The following is a 24,462-nucleotide window of genomic DNA, read 5'->3' as shown; positions in this document are numbered from 1 at the left end:
GAAAACTAAGATCATGGCATCTGGTCCCACCACTTCATGGGAAATAGATGGGGAAACAGGGTCAGATTTTATTTTTCTGGGCTCCAAAATCACTGTAGATGGTTACTGAAGCTAAGAAATTAAAAAACGCTTACTCCTTGGAAGGAAAGTTACGACCAACCTAGATAGCATATTAAAAAGCAGAGATATTACTTTGCCAACAAAGGTCCATCTAGTCAAGGCTATGGTGTTTCCAGTGTCATGTATGGATGTGAGAGCTGGACTACAAAGAGAGATGAATGCCGAAGAATTGATGCTTTTGAACTGTGGTGTTGGAGAAGACTCTTGAGGGTCCCTTGGACTGTAAGGAGATCCAACCAGTCCATCCTAAAGGAGATCAGTCCTGGGTGTTCATTGGAAGGACTGATGCTGAGGTTGAAACTCCAATACTTAGGCCACCTCATGCGAAGAGTTGACTCATTGGAAGGGGGCAGGAGGAGAAGGGGACGACAGAGGATGAGATGGCTAGATGGCATCACCGACTCGATGCACATGAGTTTGGGTGAACTCCGGGAGTTGGTGATGGACAGGGAGGTCTGGCATGCTGTGATTCATGGGCTTGCAAGAGTTGGACACACCTGAGCGACTGAACTGAACTGAAAACTCTCACTGTTTGCAGATGACAGGATACTGTACATAGAAAACCCAAAAGATACTATCAGACAATCACTAGAGCTAATCAGTACATTTAGTAAAATTGCAGATTACAAAATCAATACACACAAATCACTTGTATTTCTATATAGTAAAAGTTAAAAAATCAGAAAGAGAAATTAAGGAATCAATCCTATTCACCACTGGGACAAAAAGAATTAAATATCTAGGAATAAACTTACCGAAGTAGACAAAAGAACTCTAACACAGAAAATTATGACACCAGTGAAAGAAATCAAAGACAACATAAACAGATGGAGAGATAGTCCATGTTCCTGGGTAGGAAGAATCAATATTGTGAAAAATGACTATACTACCTAACACAATCTACAGATTCAATGCAATCCCTATCAAATTACCAATGACATTTTTCACAGAATTAGAACAAAAAATTTCACAATTCATATGGAACACAAAAGACCCCCAAAAGCCAAAGCAGTCTTGTGAAAGAATCGAGCTAGAAGAATCAACCTTCCTGACTTCAGATTATTCTACAAAGCTACAGTCATCAAGACAGTATGGTACTGGCACAAAAACAGAAATATAGATCAATGGAACAAGATAGAGAACCTGGAGATAAAGCCACATACCTATGGGTACCTTGTTTTCGACAAAAGAGGCAAGAATACACAGTGGGGCAAGGATAGCCTCTTTAATAAACAGTGCTGAGAAAACTGGACAGCTACATGTAAAAGAATGAAATTAGAACACTTCCTAACACCACACACAAAGATAAACTCTAAATGGATTAAAGACCTAAATGTGAGACCAGAAACTATAAAACTCTTACAGGAAAACATGGGCAGAACACTTGATGACATAAATCAAAGCAAGATCTGCTATGACTCACCTCGTAGAGTAATGGAAATAAAAACAAAAGTAAACAAGTGGGACCTGATTAAACTGAAAAGCTTCTGCACAGCAAAGGAAACTTATTATAAGCAAGGTGAAAAGACAACCCTCATAATGGGAGAAAATAATAGCAAATGAACCAACTGACAAGGGATTAATTTTCAAAATATACAAGCAGCTCATACAACTCAATACCAGAAAAACAAACATCCCACTCAAAAAGTGGAAAAAAGACCTAAACAGACATTTCTCCAGAGAAGACATACAGATGGCTAACAAACACATGAAAAGATGCTCAACATTGCTCATTATTAGAGAAAAGCAAATCAAAAACAACAATGAGCTATCACCTCACACTGGTCAGAATGGCCATCACGAAAAAGTCTACAAACAATAAATGCTGGAGAGGGTGTGGAGAAAAGGGAATACTCTTCTGCTGTTGGTGGCAATGCAAATTGATACAGACACTATAGAAGACAGTATGCTGCTGCTGCTGCTAAGTCGCTTCAATCGTGTCCGACTCTGTGCAACCCCACTGATGGCAGCCCACCAGGCTCCCCCATCCCTGGGATTCTCCAGGCAAGAACACTGGAGTGGGTTGCCATTTCCTTCTCCAATGCATGAAAGTGAAAAGTGAAAGTGAAGTCACCCAGTCATGTCCGACTCCTAGTTACCACATGGACTGCAGCCTACCAGGCTCCTCCGTCCATGGGATTTTCCAGGTTAGAGTACTGGAGTGGGTTGCCATTGCCTTCTCCAAGAAGACAGTATGGAGATTCCTTAAAAAACTAGGAATAAAACTACCATATGACCCAGGAATCCCACTCGTAGGCATATTATACCCTGATGAAACCAAAATTGAAAAAGACACATGTATCCCATTGTGCACTGCAGCACTATTTACAACAGCTAGCACATGGAAGCAACCTAGATGTCCACTGACAGATGAATGAATAAAGAAGTTATGGTACATATACACAATGGAATATTACTCAGCCATATAAAGGAACACATTTGAGTCAGTTCTCATGAGGTGGATGAACCTAGAACCTATTACACAGAGTGAAGTGAGTCAGAAGGAGAAAGATAAATATCATATTCTAACGTACATATACAGAATGTAGAAAAATGGTACTGAAGAATTTATTTACAGGGCAGCAATGGAGAAAAGACATAGAGAATAGATTTATGGACATGGCAAGAGGGGAGGAGAGGGTGAGATGTATGGAAAGAGTAAAGTGGAAATTTACATTTACCATATGTAAAATAGATAGTCAATGGGAATTTGTTGTATGGCTAAGGAGACTCAAACAGGGCTCTGTATCAACCTAGATGGGTGGGGTGGGGAGGCAGATGGGAGAGAGGTTCAAAAGGGAGGGGATGTACATATACCTATGACTGATTCATTTTGAGGTTTGGCAGAAAACAACAAAATTCTGTAAAGCAATTATCCTTCAATAAAATAGCACTGAAACATGTATACTATCATGTATGAAATGAGTCGCCAGTCCAGGTTCGAGGCACGATACTGGATGCTTGGGGCTGGTGCACTGGGACGACCCAGAGGGACGGTATGGGGAGGGAGGAGGGAGGAGGGTTCAGGATGGGGAACACATGTATACCTGTGGCGGATTCATTAGGATATTTGGCAAAACCAATACAATATTGTAAAGTTTAAAAATAAAATAAAATTAAGAAGTAAAAAAAAAAAAAAATGTTAAAAAGACAAAAAAAAAAAAAAAAAAAGAATAAATTTTAGGGTCTTCTCTGGTGGCCCAGGGATAAAGAATCTTCTTGGCAATGCAGGAGACACAGGTTCGATCCCTGGTCTGTGAAGATCTCACATCTTAAGAAGTAAGCCCGTGCTCCACAACTATTGAGCCTGTGCTCTAGAGCCTGGGAGCTGCAAATATTGAGCTTGTGTGATGCAACTATTGAAGCCTTCATGCCCTAGAGTCCCTGCTCTACAACAAAAAAACCACCACAATGAGAAGCCTATACTAGGGAGTAGCCCCTGCTCACCCCAACTAGAGAAAAAGCCCACTTAGCAACAAAGACAGAACACAGCCAAATAAAGAAATAAATTAACAAATTAAAAAAAATAAAACAAAAATGTCTTAGTTTTATTTAGTAATATGATCAATATCCCACACAAAAAAATGCTTTCTGGAGTCCTGAATAATTTTTAAGTATACTGAAGAGGGGTTCTTAAACCAAGAAGGTTGAGAAACTAAGCCAGCAGATAAAAGGCATTATTCTCTTTTTAGAAAAGTGGAAACTAAGGTTCAGGCCATTTGCCTGGAGTCACTCAGCAAGCTGCTGACAGAATCAAGAAGAAATCTTCATCTCTCTGTCTCTAAAGCCCAAGCTTTTAAATTCCAGGTCAGAGCTATTCCTCTCTCAGTTTTAATAAGTAGGTAAGATGGTGTAGTGAAAAGATATGCATTTTTGGAATATAATGAGTATACATTTCAAATAAATAATACATTTATAAGTTCTAAAGAAGCTTTCTGAGGCATAAGCATTCAGAGATACACAAATCATAAATTTGTACAGTGAGTGCACTCATGTGACCAGCAACCAGTTCAAGACAGAGAACGTTATTACCAGTACCTTGAAGCCAGTTGCCCCTTTCTTCTTGATACTACAATCCTCCAAAACTAACCATTATCCTGACTTCTAAAACCTTTTATTAGTTTTGCCTAAAACTTACACAGTTTAAAATCTGTAGTCAAAAGTAGAATGTAGAGCCAGAATTTGGGCTGGATTTCTAATTCCTGGTGGAATGACCCTCTAAATTCATTTTATTTTTTTTAAGACAATTTTATTTTCAATGGAATAGTCATAAAAATGCCTCATATCTCAAAACTGCATTTTTTCAAATGTGTCTGATGGTAAAAATCATCTGGAATACTAGGTAGAAAGCCCAGATTCTCCTAGACCAGTTGTTCTGAAAGGACTAGCAGCAATACCTTAGAACCTATAAGAAATATAAGTTACTGACTCATATCCTAGACTTCTTGAATCAAAAACTTGGGGGATGGGACTTCCCTGGTGGTTCAGTGGCTGGGACTCTAGGCTCCCAGTGCAAAGGGGCCTGGGTTCATTCCCTGGTCAAGACACCAGATTCCACATGCTGCAACGAAGACCCAGGACAACCAAATAAATAAATATTAAAAGTAAAAAAAAAACTTGGGGGAGAGGGTAACAATCTTTATTTTAATAAGCCCCCAGGTGATTATAATAAACACTAAAATTTGAGAACCACTGTACTAATATATAACCAATAATTTGGAAAAAAGAAACACAACTGAAATGATTCCATATTTTAGATTTAAAAAAAAATTGTTCCAATTTTTTACAAGCAAAACATTACTACAATGAATATATTTATTCATATATTTTTATGTATAACAATTTCTTAGGACAGGTTCCTAAAATCTATGTAATGTCACCATCAAATTAATTGGTCAAAGGATATAAGCATTTCTAGGCTTTTACTGCCAAGCTGCCCTCCAGAAGGATTTTTATAAATCACACTAATATGAGAAAACAAAATACTCCAAAATAAAAGTATTTAGTGAGGGACTTGATATTGTAATAAAGGACAGAAATGGTAGGGACCTAACAGAAGCAGAAGATATTAAGAAGTGGCAAGAATACACAGAAGAAATGTACAAAAAAGATCTTCACAACCCAGATAATCACGATGCTGTGATCACTCACCTAGAGCCAGACATCCTGGAATGTGAAGTCAAGTGGGCCTTAGAAAGCATCACTACGAACAAAGCTAGTGGAGGTGATGGAATTCCAGTTGAGCTATTTCAAATCCTGAAAGATGCTATTAAAGTGCTGCACTCAATATGTCAGCAAATTTGGAAAACTCAGCAGTGGCCACAGGACTGGAAAAGGTCAGTTTTCATTCCAGTCCCAAAGAAAGGCAATGCCAAAGAATGCTCAAACTATCGCACAATTGCACTCATCTCACATGCTAGTAAAATAATGCTCAACATTCTCCAAGCCAGGCTTCAGCAATATGTCAACCATGAACTTCCAGATGTTCAAGCTGGTTTTAGAAAAGGCAGAGGAATCAGAGATCAAATTGCAAACATCTGCTGCATCATCGAAAAAGCAAGAGAGTTCTGGAAAAGCATGTATTTCTGCTTTCTTGACTATGCCAAAGCCTTTGACTGTGTGGATCACAATAAACTGTGGGAAATCCTGAAAGAGATGGGAATATCAGACCACCTGATCTGCCTCTTGAGAAATTTGTATGCAGGTCAGGAAGCAACAGTTAGAACTGGACATGGAACAACAGACTGGTTCCAAATGGGAAAAGGAGTACGTCAAGGCTGTATATTGTCACCCCATTTATTTAACTTATATGCAGAGTACATCATGAGAAACGCTGGGCTGGAGGAAGCATAAGCTGGAATCAAGATGGCTGGGAGAAATATCAATAACCTCAGATATGCAGATGACACTACCCTTATGGCAGAAAGTAAAGAGGAACTAAAAAGCTTCTTGATGAAAGCTTTGGCTTAAAGCTCAACATTCAGAAAACGAAGATCAAAGTAAAGAGGAACTAAAAAGCTTCTTGATGAAAGCTTTGGCTTAAAGCTCAACATTCAGAAAACGAAGATCATGGCATCTGGTCCCATCACTTCATGGCAGATAGATGGGGAAACAGTGGAAACAGTGGCTGACTTTATTCTTCTGGGCTGCAAAATCACTGCAGATGGTGATTGCAGCCATGAAATTAAACGACACTTACTCCTTGGAAGGAAAGTTATAACCAACCTAGATAGCATATTAAAAAGCAGAGACATCTCTTTGTCAACAAAGGTCAGTCTAGTCAAGGCTATGGTTTTTCCAGTGGTCATATATGGATGTGAGAGGTGGACTATAAAGAAAGCTGAGCGCCGAAGAATTGATGCTTTTGAACTGTGGTGCTGGAGATGACTCTTGCAAGTCCCTTGGACTGCAAGGAGATCCAACCAGTCCATCCTAAAGGAGATCATTCCTGGGTATTCATTGGAAGGACTGATGTTGAAGCTGAAACTCTAATACTTTGGACACCTGATCCGAAGAGCTGACTCATTTGAAAAGACCTTGATGCTGGGAAAGATTGAAGGCAGGAGGAGAAGGGGATGACAGAGGATGAGATGGTTGGATGGCATCACTGACTTGATGGACATGGGTTTGGGTGGACTCCGGGAGTCGGTGATGGACAGGGAGTGGAGTCATGGGGTTCATGGGGTCACAAGAGTCGGACACGACTGGGCAACTGAACTGAACTGCATTTGATATTGTACTGGTGTTATTGGCTCCCAAAACAATTACATTTGAGACACACAGAATTTTTTACACCTAATTTTAATTCTTCACCTTGCTTTTTAGCACTAATAATAATAAAGATGATAAAAATAATAGGTAAACTTATTTTACACATGTCCTAGGCATTACACTATGTGCTTTATGAGGATTTAAAACTTTAATTATCTTAAGAACCCCATAGAAGGAGAATTACTATAATCCCTGTTTATAAATGAAGAAGGTGAAGCACAAAAAGATTTCCCAAGATTATAGAGTGAGGAAGTAGAATGGGACCAAACTCAAGAAATTTGCCCAGATTTTTCTTTCAAAAGCTTGCGTGTTTCACAAAAGCAGACGCCAACATTGTCCACTGCATGATCAACACTAATCACAGTGTCTCATATCTAGTCTCTTGCCTGGAAAATCCCATGGATGGAGGAGCCTGGTAGGCTGCAGTCCATGGGGTCGCTAAGAGTTGGACACGACTGAGCGACTTCACTTTCACTTTTTACTTTCATGCATTGGAGGAGGAAATGGCAACTCACTCCAGTGTTCTTGCCTGGAGAATCCCAGGGACGGCAGGGCCTGGTGGGCTGCCGTCTATGGGGTCACACAGTCAGACATGACTGAAGCGACTTAGCAGTAGCAGCATATATAGTGAACAACTAATAAATATTTGTGAAATGAAGATATTTGAATCTTATTATTTTGACTTATTGCTTTAATAAAGCATAATAAAGAATTCTCTCTCAATTTTCTACTATAAATTGCATTGTATTTAGTTTTCAATTTATTCAGTTTGGATTCACCTAGTCTTCACGCACGACAAGAAGGTCTTTCAATCTAGTGATGGATACCAAAACGACTGTACGTATAACTTAGTAATATACATAAAGATGAATGTATAAGTAATAAGCAGAATTAACATTTAACATTATTATTTTATGGATTCGTTAACATTTTATAAAACTGCTTGAACTGTCACTCAGTTAAAATTTCGCATTTATATACAAAGTACATTGCAGATGTTGTGGCAAAATTTTCTTTCACAAACTTTTTCAATTTTGACTGCTCAAACCTGGACCTCACCATACTTACTATGAAATAACAACCCAAAATGTAGCAAAAGGGAAGAACCATCTTTAGAGACATAATATGGGACCAAGCAAGATGTACATGGAGAAAGGCAAAGACGGTAAGATAGAAAGAGAAAGGGGTGAGGAATGAGAACAAATGTGACTAAAAAAAAATGAAATAAAATTGAGTGTTAGAAATTATAGCAACAAGAGTACCACAGAGAGATGCTTTTTAGAAGAATTCTTTTTTGTTTTGTTTTTTGAAACTACAAATCTTATCTAGTTCTTCACTCTGCTTTCTTTTATAAATTAAATTTTTAAGAATTTATTGAGGTGTGGCTGACAATCACTGCCTATATTTAAGGTGTACAAGTGAGGGTTCTTTTATATATGTCTGTCACAGTATTTTTTAAGAGTAATAAGAAATGTATATTCTGCTACAGCTTTAAAAAGGTATTTAATGTCTGGTTAGAAAGCATTTTGAAGTCTAAATTAATTTTCATTTATTTATTTATATGTGAACATTAACGGGCTTCCCAGGTGGCACTACTGGTAAACAACCCGTTGCCACTGCAGGAGACATAAGAGACATGGGTTCGATCCCTGGGTGGGGAAGATTCCCTGAAGGAGGGCATGGCAACTCAGTCTAGTCTTCTTGCTTGGCGAGTTCCACCGACAGGGGAGCCTAGTGGGCTACAGTCTGTAGCCTTAAAAGAGTCAGAAAGGACTGAAGCGATTTAGCATGCATGCATCAGATCAGATCAGATCAGTCGTTCAGTCGTGTCCGACTCTTTGCGACCCCATGAATCACAGCACGCCAGGCCTCCCTGTCTATCACCAACTCCCAGAGTTCACTCAGACTCATGTCCATCGAGTCAGTGATGCCATCCAGCCATCTCATCCTCTGGCGTCCCCTTCTCCTCCTGCCCCCAATCCCTCCCAGCATCAGAGTCTTTTCCAATGAGTCAACTCTTTGCATGAGGTGGCCAAAGTACTGGAGTTTCAGCTTTAGCATCATTCTTTGCAAAGAAATCCCGGGGCTGATCTCCTTCAGAATGGACATGCATGCATGCACATTAATAAATTCTTCCTGAAATACTAGGCTAAAACAGAGCAAAGAATATGCTTTCCGCATTATTTTTTTCCCTCTATTACTTTTCAAATTCCTTCCCTTTATATATTAAAAAGAATTCAGTGCTACATAATGCTCCTTAACAAGGTATATATAGCCTATCTAATTAACAAATGATATCACTTTTGAAAGCCAAGAATTCCAAAACCAAATTTCCAAAGAATAAAAGACAATTCAACTTCTTACAGATAAGTAGAAAATCAAAACTTTAATAATGAATTTCTAATCCCCATTTATAAAATGAAGAAACTGAGGAACACCGGAAGGTATAAAAATGGGATTCAAATCCATAAAAGATATGAGATACCTGGCATACAAAATTGTAAATTAAAATAACATTCTCTTATATATAACCAAAAAGATTACAATGCTAAAAACAGGATATAAACAATATAGCTTCCCAAATATTTTGATAACCATACAGGAAGAAAAAAGGAGGAAAAGCATAATTCTAAAAGAAGTGTAAGTTTAGAAAAATATAATTCTATAATCTTTGAAAACTGAAGAAAATGGTATCAGAAGAAAACATGGGGAAAAAATGTAAATTTAGGCAAGTGGATAATTGATTCTTTTCTTCAAAAATTTTCTTTTGCATTACAATATTTTACAACACACAAAAAATCATGCCAAAAGAATTAGGATTCAATTAAAATATATACATGGCAACTGTAACATACAGCAAGGGTACATATTACAAGTTTTGTTACCTGTTAACTATTTTGCAAACTGTAGAAAATCATCATGCTAACAATTTCGATATTCTATTATCATTCATAAATAATGACTGATCACAGATTTTTAGAAACTCTGTTTATTCAGGATAATAAATATATCACTCACCTGACTGGCCAGTTTTAGCTGTTCTTGAAGATTCCTGACTGTTTCGTCATCTGTATATATCTCATTTCCCATCTCTGTGCCAAAGGGAAGGGCCTCCAATTGCTTTGCAACAACAGCATCTTTTAATTCATTGTGCAACCTTTGGAACAAACAGTGAACACAACAATAATCTAATTTTAGTAACAGTAGTTGTTGTTTCAGGGTCAACTAAATCAACATTTGGGTCAAAAATCACTGTTTATACAAAAATCATTTTTAAGTCATCCTCTAAATGTACAAGTATTTAAAAATCATTGAATAACGAGTCACAAGAAAAAATACATCAAAATTTTGAATGAGTTAAATTGATCAATTTAAAGATACATAATTCAGTTTGTCCTAGGAAGATTTTAATTTTTCAAACATATAAAATTCTGAAATTATACCTGATTCATTGATAAAACACGTCATTCAGAAAAAATTTAAATATAATAACTTCATCTAGTTAATGAAATGGAAAGGGGATTATAGAATTATTTGTTAATTTCTTCACTGTGTTTCACAAAATTCATTTGATTTCTGACTAGTTCCAGTTTATATAGAATAAAATTCTTGATGGTTATGAAATCAAGACTAGAGGCTTTACTTGCCAGCACTTTCTTAAATAAGCTTGATGGTAATTTTGAAAGTCTTAAATTCAACTTTAATATATATTATATTATAAATATTTCATAAATGACAAATATTTCATAAGTGATAAATATTTCATAAATTACAAAATATTCATTAAATTCAAATATTTTGCTAATCTAAAATTATAAAAAAATTAGGTGTATAATATACACACAGAAGGGAAAATGGTTTTTAACATCAGAAAATCTTGAAAATATTGAATTTGTATAATTATAACCAGAAAACATCATTTATACTAAACATATCTCAAGGTAAAAATTTCTCAAAGGAATTGCATCCATCCCTATAGAAAAATCTAAACAGAATTACCTACTAATACTACAATCTCCACTGAAACTAGAAAAATACAATCTGAAATTTAAAAACATCTTTAGTGAAAACAAAGTTCATCACATACAATAAAAGTCACAAGGCAATAATCTCACTTACCAGTGGGGTGAAGGCAGGGGGGAGATGCAGTGTAGGGGTAGTGGATTAAGAGGTACAATTTATTAGATACAAAATAAGCTAAGAAAGCATCTTGTACAACACAAGGAATATAGCCCATATTTTATATTAACTATAAATGACGTATGGAGCTTCCCTGGTGGCTCAACAGTAAAGAATCTACCTGCAGTGAAGGAGATGTAGGTTCAATGCCTGGGTCAGGAAGATCCCCTGAAGAAGGACATGGCAACCCACTCCAATATTTTTTGTATAGAAATCTCATGGACAGAGGATCCTAGCAGGCTTATTATAGTCTATGGGGTTGCACAAGAGTCAGACATGATTTAGCGACTGAACAGCAACAACAAATAAATGAAGTACAGGTGGTTCAGTGGTAAAGAATACACCTGCTAAGCAGGAGACGTGGGTTCGACCCCTGGTTCAGGAACAGCCCCTGGAGAAGGAAATGGCAACCCACTCCAGTATTCTTGCCTGGAAAATCCTAGGCACAGAGGAGCCTGGTAGGCTACAGTCCATGGGTTCACAAAACAGTCGGTTACCACTTAGTGACTAGACAATAAATGAAGTATAAACATTGAGAATCACCATATTGTTCCTCTGTAACACATAATACTGTACAGCAAATATACTTCAATTTTAAAAAACAAAACCCTTATTGGTTAAGAGCAAATTTGTTGTTGTTCAGTCACTAAGTTGTATCTGACTCTTTGCAACTGCATGGGCTGCAGCAAGCCAGGCTTTCCATTCTTCACTATTTCCCAGTTTGCTCAAATTCATGCCATTTGAGTTGGGGAATACTATCTAACCATCCCATCCTGTGCCTCCCCCTTCTCCTTTTGCCTTTAATCTGTCCCAGGATCAGGGTCTTTTCCAATGAGTTGGCTCTTCACATGAGGTGGCAAAAGTACTGGAGCTTCGGCATCAGTCCTTCCAATGAACATTTAGATTTAGAGCTGATTTCCTTTAGGACTGACTGGTTTGATTTTCTTGCAGTATATCCAAACTTCCTGAATGAGAAGCCAGGATCTGTCACTTTGTTTGCTATGTGACCTTGAACATGTTCCTTAACCTTTTTTGGCCTCAGTTTCTTTATCCTAGTTGCCCCCTTCCTGTCTAGGAGACTCTACAAGACAAGCAAGTGGGTCTTAACAGGTTCCTTTCCAGTTACTGCTTCTGTTCTGGGACTCAGAGCAAATGAGATTCTGTGTGTGCTCTTTAAGAGCGGAGTTTCTGTTTCCTCTGGCTCTCCAATATTCAAATCCCGTTGGCTTTGCTCTTTCAGGAGAACTTCTGTGACTGTGATTATCCTCCAGTTTGTGGGTCACCTACCTGAGGGTGTGCCTACATTATATCTCTGCCCTCTCCTACCCCTTTTTTCCCTTAATCTTTTGGCCACTCTGTGCAGCATGCACGATCTTAGTTCCCTGACAAGGGATGGAATACACGCCCCCTGCAGTGGAAGCCTGCCATCTTAATCACTGGATTGCCAGGGAAGTTCTACCCATCTTGTTTTGGTTCCTTCCTTGTATCTTTAGTTGTAAAAATATGTTCTGCTGTATTCAAGTGATTCTCATTGACAGCTGCTCTTCAAACAGTTGTAATTTTGCTGTGGTTAGAGAAGCTGAGTTCAGGGTTTTCCTATTCTGTCAACCTGGACACACCTTGCCCTTGCAAGGTCCTTTTCAGAGTTCTGCACTGATATGCAAAGCAAGGACTACCTATATGTAGTTTATTTTTATTTGTTTTAGTATCTGAAGTATTTGGAGAAAGGGTTTTAATCTCTCAGTTAATCTCTCAGTTTGCAATCCTGCTGGAGAAGGAAATGGCAACCCACTCCAGTACTCTTGCCTGGAAAATCCCATGGACAGAGGAGCCTGGTGGGTCACAGTCCACGGGGTCGCAAAGAGTGGGACACGACTGAGCGACTTCACTTCACTTGCAATCCTGCTTGTCTCTTGCTCTTCTACAACTGTCTTATAATTTGGGGTTTCAGTACTTGCACCCAAGCACTGCATTTTGAACTCTTGTTGACTATGAGGGCTACTCCATTTCTTCTAAGGGACTCTTGCCTTCAGTAGTAGATATAGTGGTCATCAGAATTAAATTTGCCATTCCAGTCCATTTTAGTTTACTGATTCCTAAAATGTGGATGTTCACTCTTGCCATCTCCTGTTTGACCATTTCCAGTTTACCTTGATTCATGGACCTAACATTCCAGGTTCCTATGCAGTATTGTTCTTACAGCATCGGACGTTACTTCCATCACCAGTCATACCCACAACTGGGTGCTGTTTTCGCTTTGGCTCCGTCTCTTCATTCTTTCTGGAGTTATCTCTCCACTCTTCTCCAGTAGTATATTGGGCACCTACCGACCTGGGGAGTTCGTCTTTCATGTAATATCTTTTTGTCTTTTCATACAGCTCATGAGTTCTCAAGGCAAGAGTACTGAAGCGGTTTGCCATTCCCTTCACCAGAGGACCACATTCTGTCAGAGCTCTCCACCATGACCCATGTTAACTGCATGGTTCAAATACTATTTTTTGAGTTTTTCTTTCAATTACTGAGGAACAATCTGTTTATATTTCCTTCCAGCTGGTGGAGTTGTCTGTTTTGCCATTCAAGGCTATCACTGAATTTTTCTAAACTAAAAAAAAAAAACAAAAAAACCCCTGAGAAAATTGGAAATTTTCTATCCTGAGGCTTTGCAATTGGGTTCTTGCAAATTTAAAACTGTCATATCTTCTAACATTATGAAATATCACTATTTATAATATTCTCTTACATTAAGGTCTACTATTAATATGCCCAATTTTACCCGTTTTCTTTCAGTTTGCACTTGCATGGTTTATCTATTCTCCATTCTCTTATTTGCAACCATTCAATATTCTTGTATTTTAGAAATCTGATAAGAAGTATGTAAGTGTCTTTTTTAATTCCTCTGATAAATCACTGTCTTTTAACTGTAGCATGTAGTACACTGAAATTTGATGTAATTAGTAATGTATCTGAGTTTATATCTTTTTCAGTATTTGCTTTCTATTTGCCCTGTCCGTTACTGGTTGTTCTCTTCTTTCATGCTTTTAGATTATTGTTTATTACTCCATAGATTATTTTTTATTACTCCATTTTTCTACTCTATTATCTGGGTTGGCAGTTACATGATCTTTTGCTTTACTTTTGAAGATTATAACATGCATCACTGAATAATCAAACTCTAAAATAAATTAGCATTATATCTCTTTTGGGCAACGCTAGAACCTGAGAATATTTTAACTTCAAATACCCTTTTCCTAAATTTATCTTATTGCTATCATGTTGTGGCTTGGTAAGTGAGTGCCTCATGAGCAGATAGAAAATCAAAACACTGCCGTTTTGAAGTGTCTTCTCTTACTCTATGCAACGACAGTGAACCATTTCTCAATCAGATTTTGACATGTGTCCAAAAGTGGATTTTATATGACAACCAGCCACGCGCAGCTCAGTGGCTGGACCAAGAAGAAGCTAGATAGCCAAAGCCAAACTTGCATCAAAAAAAAAAAAAAAAAAGGTCATGGTCACTCTTTGGTGGTCTGCTGCCCATCTGATCCACTACAGCTTTCTGAATCTCAGTGAAACCATCATATCTAAGAAGTATGCTCAGCAAAATCAATGAGATGTACTGAGAACAGCCACGCCTGAGGTTGGCATTAATCAACAGAAAGGGCCCAATTCTTCTGCACAACCAATGCTTCAGAAGTTGAACGAACTGGGCTACAAAGTCTTGCTTCATCTGCCATATTTCACCTCACCTCTCACCAACCGACCACAACTTTTTTAAGCATCTTGACAACTTTTTGCAGGGAAAGTGCTTCCACAAGGCAGAAAATGCTTTCCAAGAGTTTGTTGAATCCAGAGACATGGATTTTTATGATACAAGAATAAACAAACTTACTTCTCATTAGCAAAAATGTGTTGATTGTAATGATTCCCATTTTGATTAATAAAGATGTGTTTGAGCCTAGTTATGATGATTCAAAGTTCACAGTCTGAAACCGCAATTACTTTTGCACCAACCTAATATTTAATTCTCTATAGATATTTTAGAGACATTATTATCACTTTAGAATAGCTGATATTCATTGGGCTTTTCGCACAGTTACCCTTTCCTATAATTCTAAGCTTTCATCTGGAATTATTAATATTTTCTTTAGGTAGATTATCTGTTTAGGATTGTCTTCAATTTTTCTAAAGACAGTGTTCTCAATTTCTTTTCATCTGATCTCTCTTCTGAAGGATATTTCACTGGGTAAAAAAAACTGTATATTAACAGTTTTTCTTTCAGTACTTTAAAAATATTCCATGGTCAATCTCTTTAACAAGTGGCGCTGGGAAAACTGGTCAACCACCTGTAAAAGAATGAAACTAGAATACTTTCTAACACCATACACAAAGATAAACTCAAAATGGATTAAAGATCTAAATGTCAGACCAGAAACTATAAAACTCTTAGAGGAAAACATAGGCAGAACACTCTCTGACATAAATCACAGCAAGATCCTCTATAAGCCACCTTTCAGAATAATGGAAATAAAAATAAACAAATGGGATTTAAGATCTAATTAAACTTAAAAGCTTTTGCAAAACGAAGGAAACTATAAGCAAGGTGAAAAGGCAGCCTTCAGAATGGGAGAAAATAAGAGCAAACAAAACAACTGACAAAGAATTAATTGCCAAAATATACAAGCAGCTCATGCAGCTCAATACCAGAAAAATAAATGACCCAATCAAAAAATGGGCCAAAGAACTAAACAGACATTTCTCCAAAGATGACATACAGATGGCTAACAAACACCTGAAAAGATGCTCAACGTCACTCATTATCAGAGAAATGCAAATCAAAACCACAATGAGGTACCATCTCACATCGGTCAGAATGGCTGCCATCAAAAAGTCTACAAACAACAAATGCTGGAGAGGGTGTGGAGAAAAGGGAACCCTCTTATACTGTTGGTGGGAATGCAAACTAGTACAGCCACTATAGAGAACAGTGTGGAGATTCCTTAAAAAACTAGAAATAGAACTGCCATATGACCCAGCAATCCTATTGCTGGGCACACACTGAAGAAACCAGAATTGAAAGAGACATGTGTACCCCATTGTTCACTGCAGCACTGTTTACTAGCTAGGACATGGAGGGAACCTAGATGTCCGTCAACAGACAAATGGATAAGGAAGCTGTAGTACATATGCACAAAGGAATATTACTTAGCTATAAAAAAGAATGTATTTGAGTCAGTTCTAATGAGGTGGATGACACTGCAGCCTATTATACAGAGTAAAGTAAGTCAGAAAGAGAAACACCAATACAGTATATTAATGCATATATATGGAATTTATAGAAAGATGGTAACAACAACCCTATATGCAAGATAGCAAAAGAGACACAGATATAAGGAACAGACTTTTGGACTCTGTGGGAGAAGGTGGGGGTGGGACGGGATAGCATTAAAACATGTATACTACCATATGTAAAACGGATGACCAGTGCAGATTTGATGAATGAAGCATGGCACCTAAGGTTGGTGCTCTGGGACAACTGGAGGGATGGGGTGGGGAAGGAGGTAGGAGGAGGGGTTCAGCACTGTGGGACACATGTGCACTCGTGGCTGCTTCATGTCGATGTACGGCAGAAACCACCACAAAACTGTAAAGCAGTTAGCCTGCAATTAAAATAAATATATTAATTAAAAGAAATATTCCACTGTCTCCTGTTTTCCAGTATTTTTGTTGAGAAGTTAGTTAATATGGTACTGCTGCTACTGTGAAGATAATCTCTACCTACTTGATTTTTTTTTTTTATCTTTGGTTTTCTATTACTTCATAATAATGTACCTAGGTATAGTACTCTTGTATTATCCTGCTCATGACACATGGTGTGTCTTTAATTTGTGGACTGATGTCTCTCTGCCTTCTCTGGAACTCAAGCTATAACGAATTTTAATTCTTTTCACTATATCCTATATGTCTCTTAGTTTATGTTTTGCATGTTCTATCCTCTTCTCTCTCTTCTGAATATTGTTTTCATTCTGAAAATTTTTTCTGACTTGGGTTGCATTCCATTAACTCTTCAGTAATGTCTCATTTTCATTAACCGCATTTTTTTCCCAGTTCTACAATCTTCATTTGGTCCTTAAGAGTTTTTAGTTCTTATAGAAATTCTCAAAGCTGTGTCTTATCTCATTTAACATAGTTCATAATTATTTTAAAGACCAAACCTGTGAGTCTGTTTCTATTGCATACTGTTTATGATTTTTTTCAATCATATTGTCTTCAATCTTACTGCTACTAGCTCTTTATACACCAGATTATGAGCCAGATATCACCAAAAATTACAGAGATACTTTGAGGCCTAGCAATGATGTTATCTTTCTCTAAAAGACTTCCTTTTCCTTTTTTTTCAGGTGGAGAGGGATATTATCCCTGATTATGCTGTACCAACATCAAAGATTCAGATAATTCAGAGTGATGTTTCAGTTCATTTTGGGAGTAGTTTATTTTGAGGGAATCATCCTTAACTTCAAAGCCTGGATGTTCCTGAGCCACCCACCCTCAAGTCTGATGGGCCCTGAATTTCACTTTTTATTTCTCTTGCTCCATGAATTTGCTTCAAGCTCTGCTCAATTTTCAACCTCTCCTCACTTCTAACATAGGGAGATACATCCAGCAAAAAGTAACCCCAAAACAGATTCATATCCCTGCATTCTTTCTTTTCCAGGTCTTTGCTCTACAATTCTACAGTGACTCCAATTCATTTAAACAGATTTGATTATTGTCAAATTTTTGTCAAGATCTTCTAGTATTTGTCCAGATTCTCTAGTTTTTCTCAGGAGTCTGATGCCACTACTGCAAACAAAACTCGCTAATTAACTTGTTTACAATTAATTAAAAATGTTCTGAGCACTAGTTTGGGTGCATCTCACTAGTCTGATAATGCTGTTGATTTATGCAGTTTTTAATTTTAATTTTCAATCCCTCTTTATATCAGGAGTTAGTTGAAAATGTAGTTAAGAGAAATAATTTACACCCACATACTGTTATTTCTAATTTATGATGTGATTTACGCTCAATTTGTATGTATGCATTTATATGATGGACAGGGTTTACAGTCCATATTTATGAAAATGTTTTATGGGTCTTGAAAACATAGTATATTCCTGTTGGTTCATATATGAGTAATAGAAGCAGAAAAAAAAAAATATATATACACTCAAACTTGTTCTTTGCTCTTTGTATCTTTTATATCTCTCTTATTTTTGCCCTTGTTTTCTTTGAAATAATATATAATGTAATATAATATTTATAAATACTAAGTAAATACATGTTATCTAATTCTCCAAAGATCTTAGCAGTATAATTGAAAAAATAAAGTCATTTAAGTAATGCAAAGATTTTAAGGAATCTTTTTCAAAGCATTACTTTTTATGTATGGTTAATGAATCTTGAAAATTAGATATTAATAATTTAAGTAAGGGCTTCCCTGGTGGCTCAGTGGTAAAGAATCCACCTGCAATGTAGTAGAAGTGGGTTCAATCCTTGGGTCAGGAAGATTCCCTGAAGAAGGAAATGGCAACCCACTCCAGTATTCTTGCCTGGGAAATACTATGACAGAATTGCCTGGCAGGCTACAGTCCACGGCGTTGCTAAACGACTTAGCAGCTAAACGACGACAACAATTTAAGTAAGTTCAACAAACATTTAGGGGCTTCCAAGTCGATCAGTGGCAAAGAACCTGCATGGCAATGCAGGAGATGAGGAGATGCAGTTCAATCTCTGGGTTGGGAAGATCCCTGGAGGAGGAAATGTCAACCCACTCCAGTATTCTTGCTGAAAAATCCCATGGACAGAGCCTGGAGGGCTACAGCCCACAGAGTTGCAAAGAGTCAGACATGACTGAGCACACACACACACAAAACATTTGAAGATATATTATGTACAAGACAGTAAGAGAGTTCTGGGCCTAGGTGCATTTATTCAAATATACAACAAAGTCAAAATGTAAGAATGGTAGAAAAAAGAAAAAGGAGTAAGTTTCCTTGCATTTGGATGGTTTCACAGTAAGAGGAGAAATGAAATCACATAAAAGTTTGTGAAAATAGTGTTATTCTTATTAATAACAATAGAACCACATTTCTCTGCATAGTTGCTTTGTCTGCAGTCACCATCAACTAGCTGATCTCTGTTTTCTCGTGCAATGCTTAAAAAAAAAAGTCAATCTTATTGGTTTATACTGCAGAACTGTTTTGCTGAGACCACACAGACCATGATTAGGAAGCTGGACAATCAGGAAGCAGCTATGCCAACTGATGATTCTAGGATCACACCTCTTTAGCTGAGATCCTGGGATCAGGAAGTACCGCCAGTGGTAATGCCTGCAGGAACATCCTGACTTAGCTTTGATAGAAGCAGTTGCAAGAATTATTGGCACTAGGGCCACACTACACTTGTTAGATTCTCATCCACAAAAACAGATTCTCAGACTGCTTTTCCTCCTACTTATCTCCTGATTTAGGTCATTACATGCGATTATCATTAGCAGAACTCAATTCACATTCTGAACTAGATTTTGGTTTTCCAGACTCTCCAGTATAAGAAGGTATACTATAATAAAGGAGGGGGGAACAGATGTTAAGCCAATCTACTATATCTGCCATAAACTGTTACTATAATTGTACAATGTAATTAAATATGACCCCAAATGAACAAAAGTACAAATGAGTTGGGTTTTTTCCTATGAAACATAAGCTGAATATGAAAGGCTCAATAAAGATGAGTTATTAAATAGCTGCTGTTGAATTAGAGGTAGGTAAAATAATTATAAAAAGTCAGAAGAATTATCAAATCAAAGATTCAAAAGGAGATCAAAAGGATCTCTAAGTTCTCACTCTTCTTCAAAGAAATTGAAACTGGAAGTTAAAAAGAACGAACTATTTTTCATGGTTTATGTATAAAAGACAACAAAGAACTATAATCAGTAGTCTTATTCAAAGTAAATATCTTAGGCATTATATAAAAAATTAAATAAGTGCACATTTATATTCAGTTCAGTTGCTCAGTCGTATCCGACTCTTTGCGACCCCATGAATTGCAGCACACCAGGTCTCCCTGTCCATCACCAACTCCCGGAGTTCATTCAGACTCACATCCATCGAGTCGGTGATGTCATCCAGCCATCTCATCCTCTGTCATCCCCTTCTCCTCCTGCCCCCAATCCCTCCCAGCATCAGAGTCTTTTCCAATGAGTCAACTCTTCGCATGAGGTGGCCAAAGTACTGGAGTTTCAGCTTTAGCATCTGTCCTTCCAATGAACACCCAGGACTGATCTCCTTTAGGATGGACTGGTTGGATCTCCTTGCAGTCCAAGGGACTCTCAAGAGTCTTCTCCAACACCACAGTTCAAAAGCATCAATTCTTCAGCGCTCAGCTTTCTTCACAGTCCAATTCTCACATCCATACATGACCACTGGAAAAACCAAAGCCTTGACTAGACGGACCTTTGTTGGCAAAGTAATGCCTCTGCTTTTCAATACACCATCTAGGTTGGTCATAACTTTCCTTCCAAAAGTAAATTAAAAGCAGTAAGCATCTTTTAATTTCATGGCTGCACTCACTATCTGCAGTGATTTGGGAGCCCAGAAAAATAAAGTCTGACACTGTTTCCACTCTTTCCCCATCTATTTCCCATGAAGTGATGGGACCAGATGCCATGATCTTCATTTTCTAAATGTTGAGCTTTAAGCCAACTTTTTCACTCTCCTCTTTCACTTTCATCCAGAGGCTTTTTAGTTCCTCTTCACTATCTGCCATAAGGGTGGTGTCATCTGCATATCTGAGGTTATTGATATTTCTCCCAGCAACCTTGATTCCAGCTTGTGCTTCTTCCAGTCCAGCGTTTCTCAGGATGTACTCTGCATATAAGTTAAATAAGCAGGGTGACAATATACAGCCTTGACGTACTCCTTTTCCTATCTGGAACCAGTCTGTTGTTCCATGTCCAGTTCTAACTGTTGCTTCCTGACCTGCATACAAATTTCTCAAGAGGCAGGTCAGGTGGTCTGGTATTCCCATCTCTTTCAGAATTTTCCACAGTTTGTGATCCACACAGTCAAAGGCTTTGGCATAGTCAATAAAGCAGAAATAGATGTTTTTCTGGAACTCTCTTGCTTTTTCCATGATCCAGCAGATGTTGGCAATTTGATCTCTGGTTCCTCTGCCTCTTCTAAAACCAGCTTGAACATCTGGAAGTTCACGGTTCATGTATTGCTGAAGCCTGGCTTGGAGAATTTTGAGCATTACTTCATCAGCGTGTGAGATGAGTGCAATTGTGCGGTAGTTTGAGCATTCTTTGGCATAGCGTGTGAGATGAGTGCAATCGTGCGGTAGTTTGAGCATTCTTTGGCATTGCCCTTCTTTGAGATTGGAATGAAAACTGACCTTTTCCAGTCCTGCACATTTATATTAAGACAAAGTAAAAAATTTTAAAGTATTCATGTCTTACACATTTTGTTGTCTCTTTCAATCTACAAACTGCCTATTAATCTAGAAGGAAAGAGGGCTTGTACTATATTTTATGCTAGGTACCATATAACTGAATTTTTTAAAAAAGTAACAGTATTTCTGACTATAATATGGTACTTTACATTAAATTACTATGTATCTATGCCTTTTAAGTTATGTTTTTTTTATTATTTTTATATCTTACCACTTGCAGTATTAGTTCAAAAGATATTTTAAAAGCATGTAGTATAGTCATAAAAATATACAGACAATAAAAGTGAAATCCAGTCCCAATCCCTCATTTCATAGACTAAGAAACTGAGTTTTACCTCGTATGTTGCTGGTGGGAATGCAAGTTGATACAGCCACTACGGAAAACAGTATGAAGGTTCTTGAGAAAACTACAAACAGAATTACCCTATGATCTATCTATCCCACGCCTGGCAATACGCCTGGACAAAACTATAACTTGAAAAGATACATGCACCTGTATGTTCATAGCTGCACTGTTTACAATAGCCAAAACATGGAAACAACCTAAATGTCCATCAACAGATGAATGGATAAAGAAGATGTGGTACCTATACACAATGGAATGCTAATTGGAATACACACGAGGTAAAACTCAGTTTCTTAATCTATGAAATGAGGGATTGGGACTGGATTTCAGTTTTATTGTCTGTATTTTTTATGATTATGCTACATGCTTTTTAAATATCTTTTGACTACTGCAAGTAGTAAGATAGAAAAAGAAGGAAATAATGCCATTTGCAGCAACATGGATGCAAGTGGAGATTACACTATGTGTCAGAACAAGACAGACAAATACCATAAGACATCATTTATATGTGAAATCTAAAATATGGCACAAGTGAATCCATCTACCAAACAGAAACAGACTCACAGACCTAGAGAACAGACTTGTGGGCGCCAAGAGGGAGAAAGGCAGGACGTCCTGGGAGTTTGCGGTTGGTGGATGCAAACTACTACATTTAGAATGAATAAACAACAAGATCCCAATGTATGGCATAGGGAACTGTTTTGCAAAATTCTGTGATAAATCATAAGGGAAAAGAATATAAAAAAAGAATGTATATATGTCATTTGGCTGTATAGCAGAGACTGGCACAGCATTGTAAATCAACTATACTTCAAATTTAAAAAAAAAAAAAAAAGAAAGAAACTGAGCTTCAGACAGATTAAAGTACTAAGAAAATTACCCAGTCAGAAATTGCAGGTCTGAAATTTTAACCAATTATAAATAGGCAAGACAACCTTCTAAATCTTTGAGTGGACAAAGATGAATCAAACAATTCTAATAGTTTGTTTTTGAACTGAACTTGTCATTGATAGTAAGATGCACCATTTCTTTTACATAGTATTAAAAATAAAAATTGCTGCTTATTAATCTGACATACCATTCCCTACAGCTACATCTCAATTTTGTAGATCTTAAAATAGGGGAGGGAACAGGGAATTTTAGAACTCTGTAAGAGAGGAGAGAGAGTAAGACAAATACAATCACAAAACATTCTAGACAACTGCCTTGTACAACCCCTCTACATGCCTCCCCTCACCTTACAGACTTTATTCATCCTAAAGTCCAAGCTTCCTGGGTAAAGGTATTGATATCACCACCATGGGGCAGTGTTTCCTTTGGGGATTAATACAGAACAGCCTGATAACTGCAACTGTTGCTTCCCTTCTGCTTCTACAGTGACTCATATATATTCTTTCCAGAAAAAATTGGAATTTTCAAATTCTGAAGTGCCACTGAGTACAATCCTTCAACAGTATACTCTCCTCTGTTTAAAATCCCTGAAGAGCTCCCTACACCATCTGTGGGACAAGTTTAAATTCCTTGACTGAGCATATACTCAGCAGTGGCCACAGGACTGGAAAAGGTCCGTTTTCATTCCAATCCCACAGAAAGGCAATGCCAAAGAATGTTCAAACTACTGCACAATTGCACTCATCTCACAAGCTACCAAAGTAATGCTCAAAATTCTCCAAGCCAGACTTCAACAGTACCTGAACCGTGAACTTCCAGATGTTCAAGCTGGATTTAGAAAAGGCAGAGGAACCAGAGATCAAATTGCCAAGACCTGTTGGATCATCGAAACAGTGAGAGAGTTTCACAGAAAACATCTACTTCTGCTTTATTGACTGTGTCAAAGCCTTTGACTGTGTGGATCACAACAAACTGTAGAAAATTCTAAAAGAGATGGGAATACCTGACCACCTGACCTGCCTCCTGAGAAATTGGTATGGAGGTCAAGAAGCAACAGTTAGTACCAGACATCGAACAACAAACTGGTTCCTAAACTGGGAAAGGAGTACCTCAAGGTTGTATATTGTCACCCTGCTTATTTAACTTCTATGCAGAGTACATCATGCAAAATGCCAGGCTGCATGAAGCACAAGCTGGAATCAAGATTGCTGGGAGAAATATCAATAACCTCAGATGTGCAGATGACACCACCCTTATGGCACAAAGTGAAGAAGCTAAAGAGCCTCTTAATGAACATGAAAGAGGAGAGTTAAAGTTTGGCTTAAAACTCAACATTCAGAAAACTAAGATCATGGCATCTAGTCCCATCACTTCTTGGCAAATAGATGGGGAAACAGTGGACAGACTTTGTTTATTTTGCTCCAAAATCACTGCAAATGGTGACTGCAGCCATGAAATTAAAATATACTTGGTCCTTGGAAGAAGAGTTTTGAGCAATCTAGACAGATCTAAAAAGCAGAGACATTACTTTGCCAACAAAGGTCTGTGTAGTCAAAGCTACGGTTTTTCCAGCAATCATGTTTGGATGTGAGAGTTGGACTATAAAGAAAGCTGAGCGCCGAAGAATTGAGGCTTTTGAACTGTGGTGTTGGAGAAGACTCTTGAGAGTC

The 24,462-nt window shown here is 37.6% G+C and overlaps 1 protein-coding gene across 7 annotated transcripts in view; it reads right to left on the bottom strand.

Moving 5' to 3' along the window:
- SCLT1 (sodium channel and clathrin linker 1) overlaps nt 1-24,462 on the bottom strand; it is a 237,950-nt gene that overhangs the window by 164,089 nt on the left and 49,399 nt on the right. For all 7 annotated transcript variants that reach the window (XR_011561108.1, XR_011561109.1, XR_011561107.1 and 4 more), the window contains one exon: nt 9,910-10,048. Coding sequence is in view for 3 of the 7 variants with exons in the window: in XM_070769109.1 (XP_070625210.1) it covers nt 9,910-10,048 (139 nt within the window). In the remaining 4 variants the exon portion in view is untranslated. The remainder of the gene's footprint in view (nt 1-9,909; nt 10,049-24,462) is intronic.

Source organism: Bos indicus, chromosome 17, assembly GCF_029378745.1.
Source record: "Bos indicus isolate NIAB-ARS_2022 breed Sahiwal x Tharparkar chromosome 17, NIAB-ARS_B.indTharparkar_mat_pri_1.0, whole genome shotgun sequence".
Classification (NCBI taxonomy): Eukaryota; Metazoa; Chordata; class Mammalia; order Artiodactyla; family Bovidae; genus Bos; species Bos indicus.
This window is presented reverse-complemented; position numbering and strand designations above follow the sequence as displayed.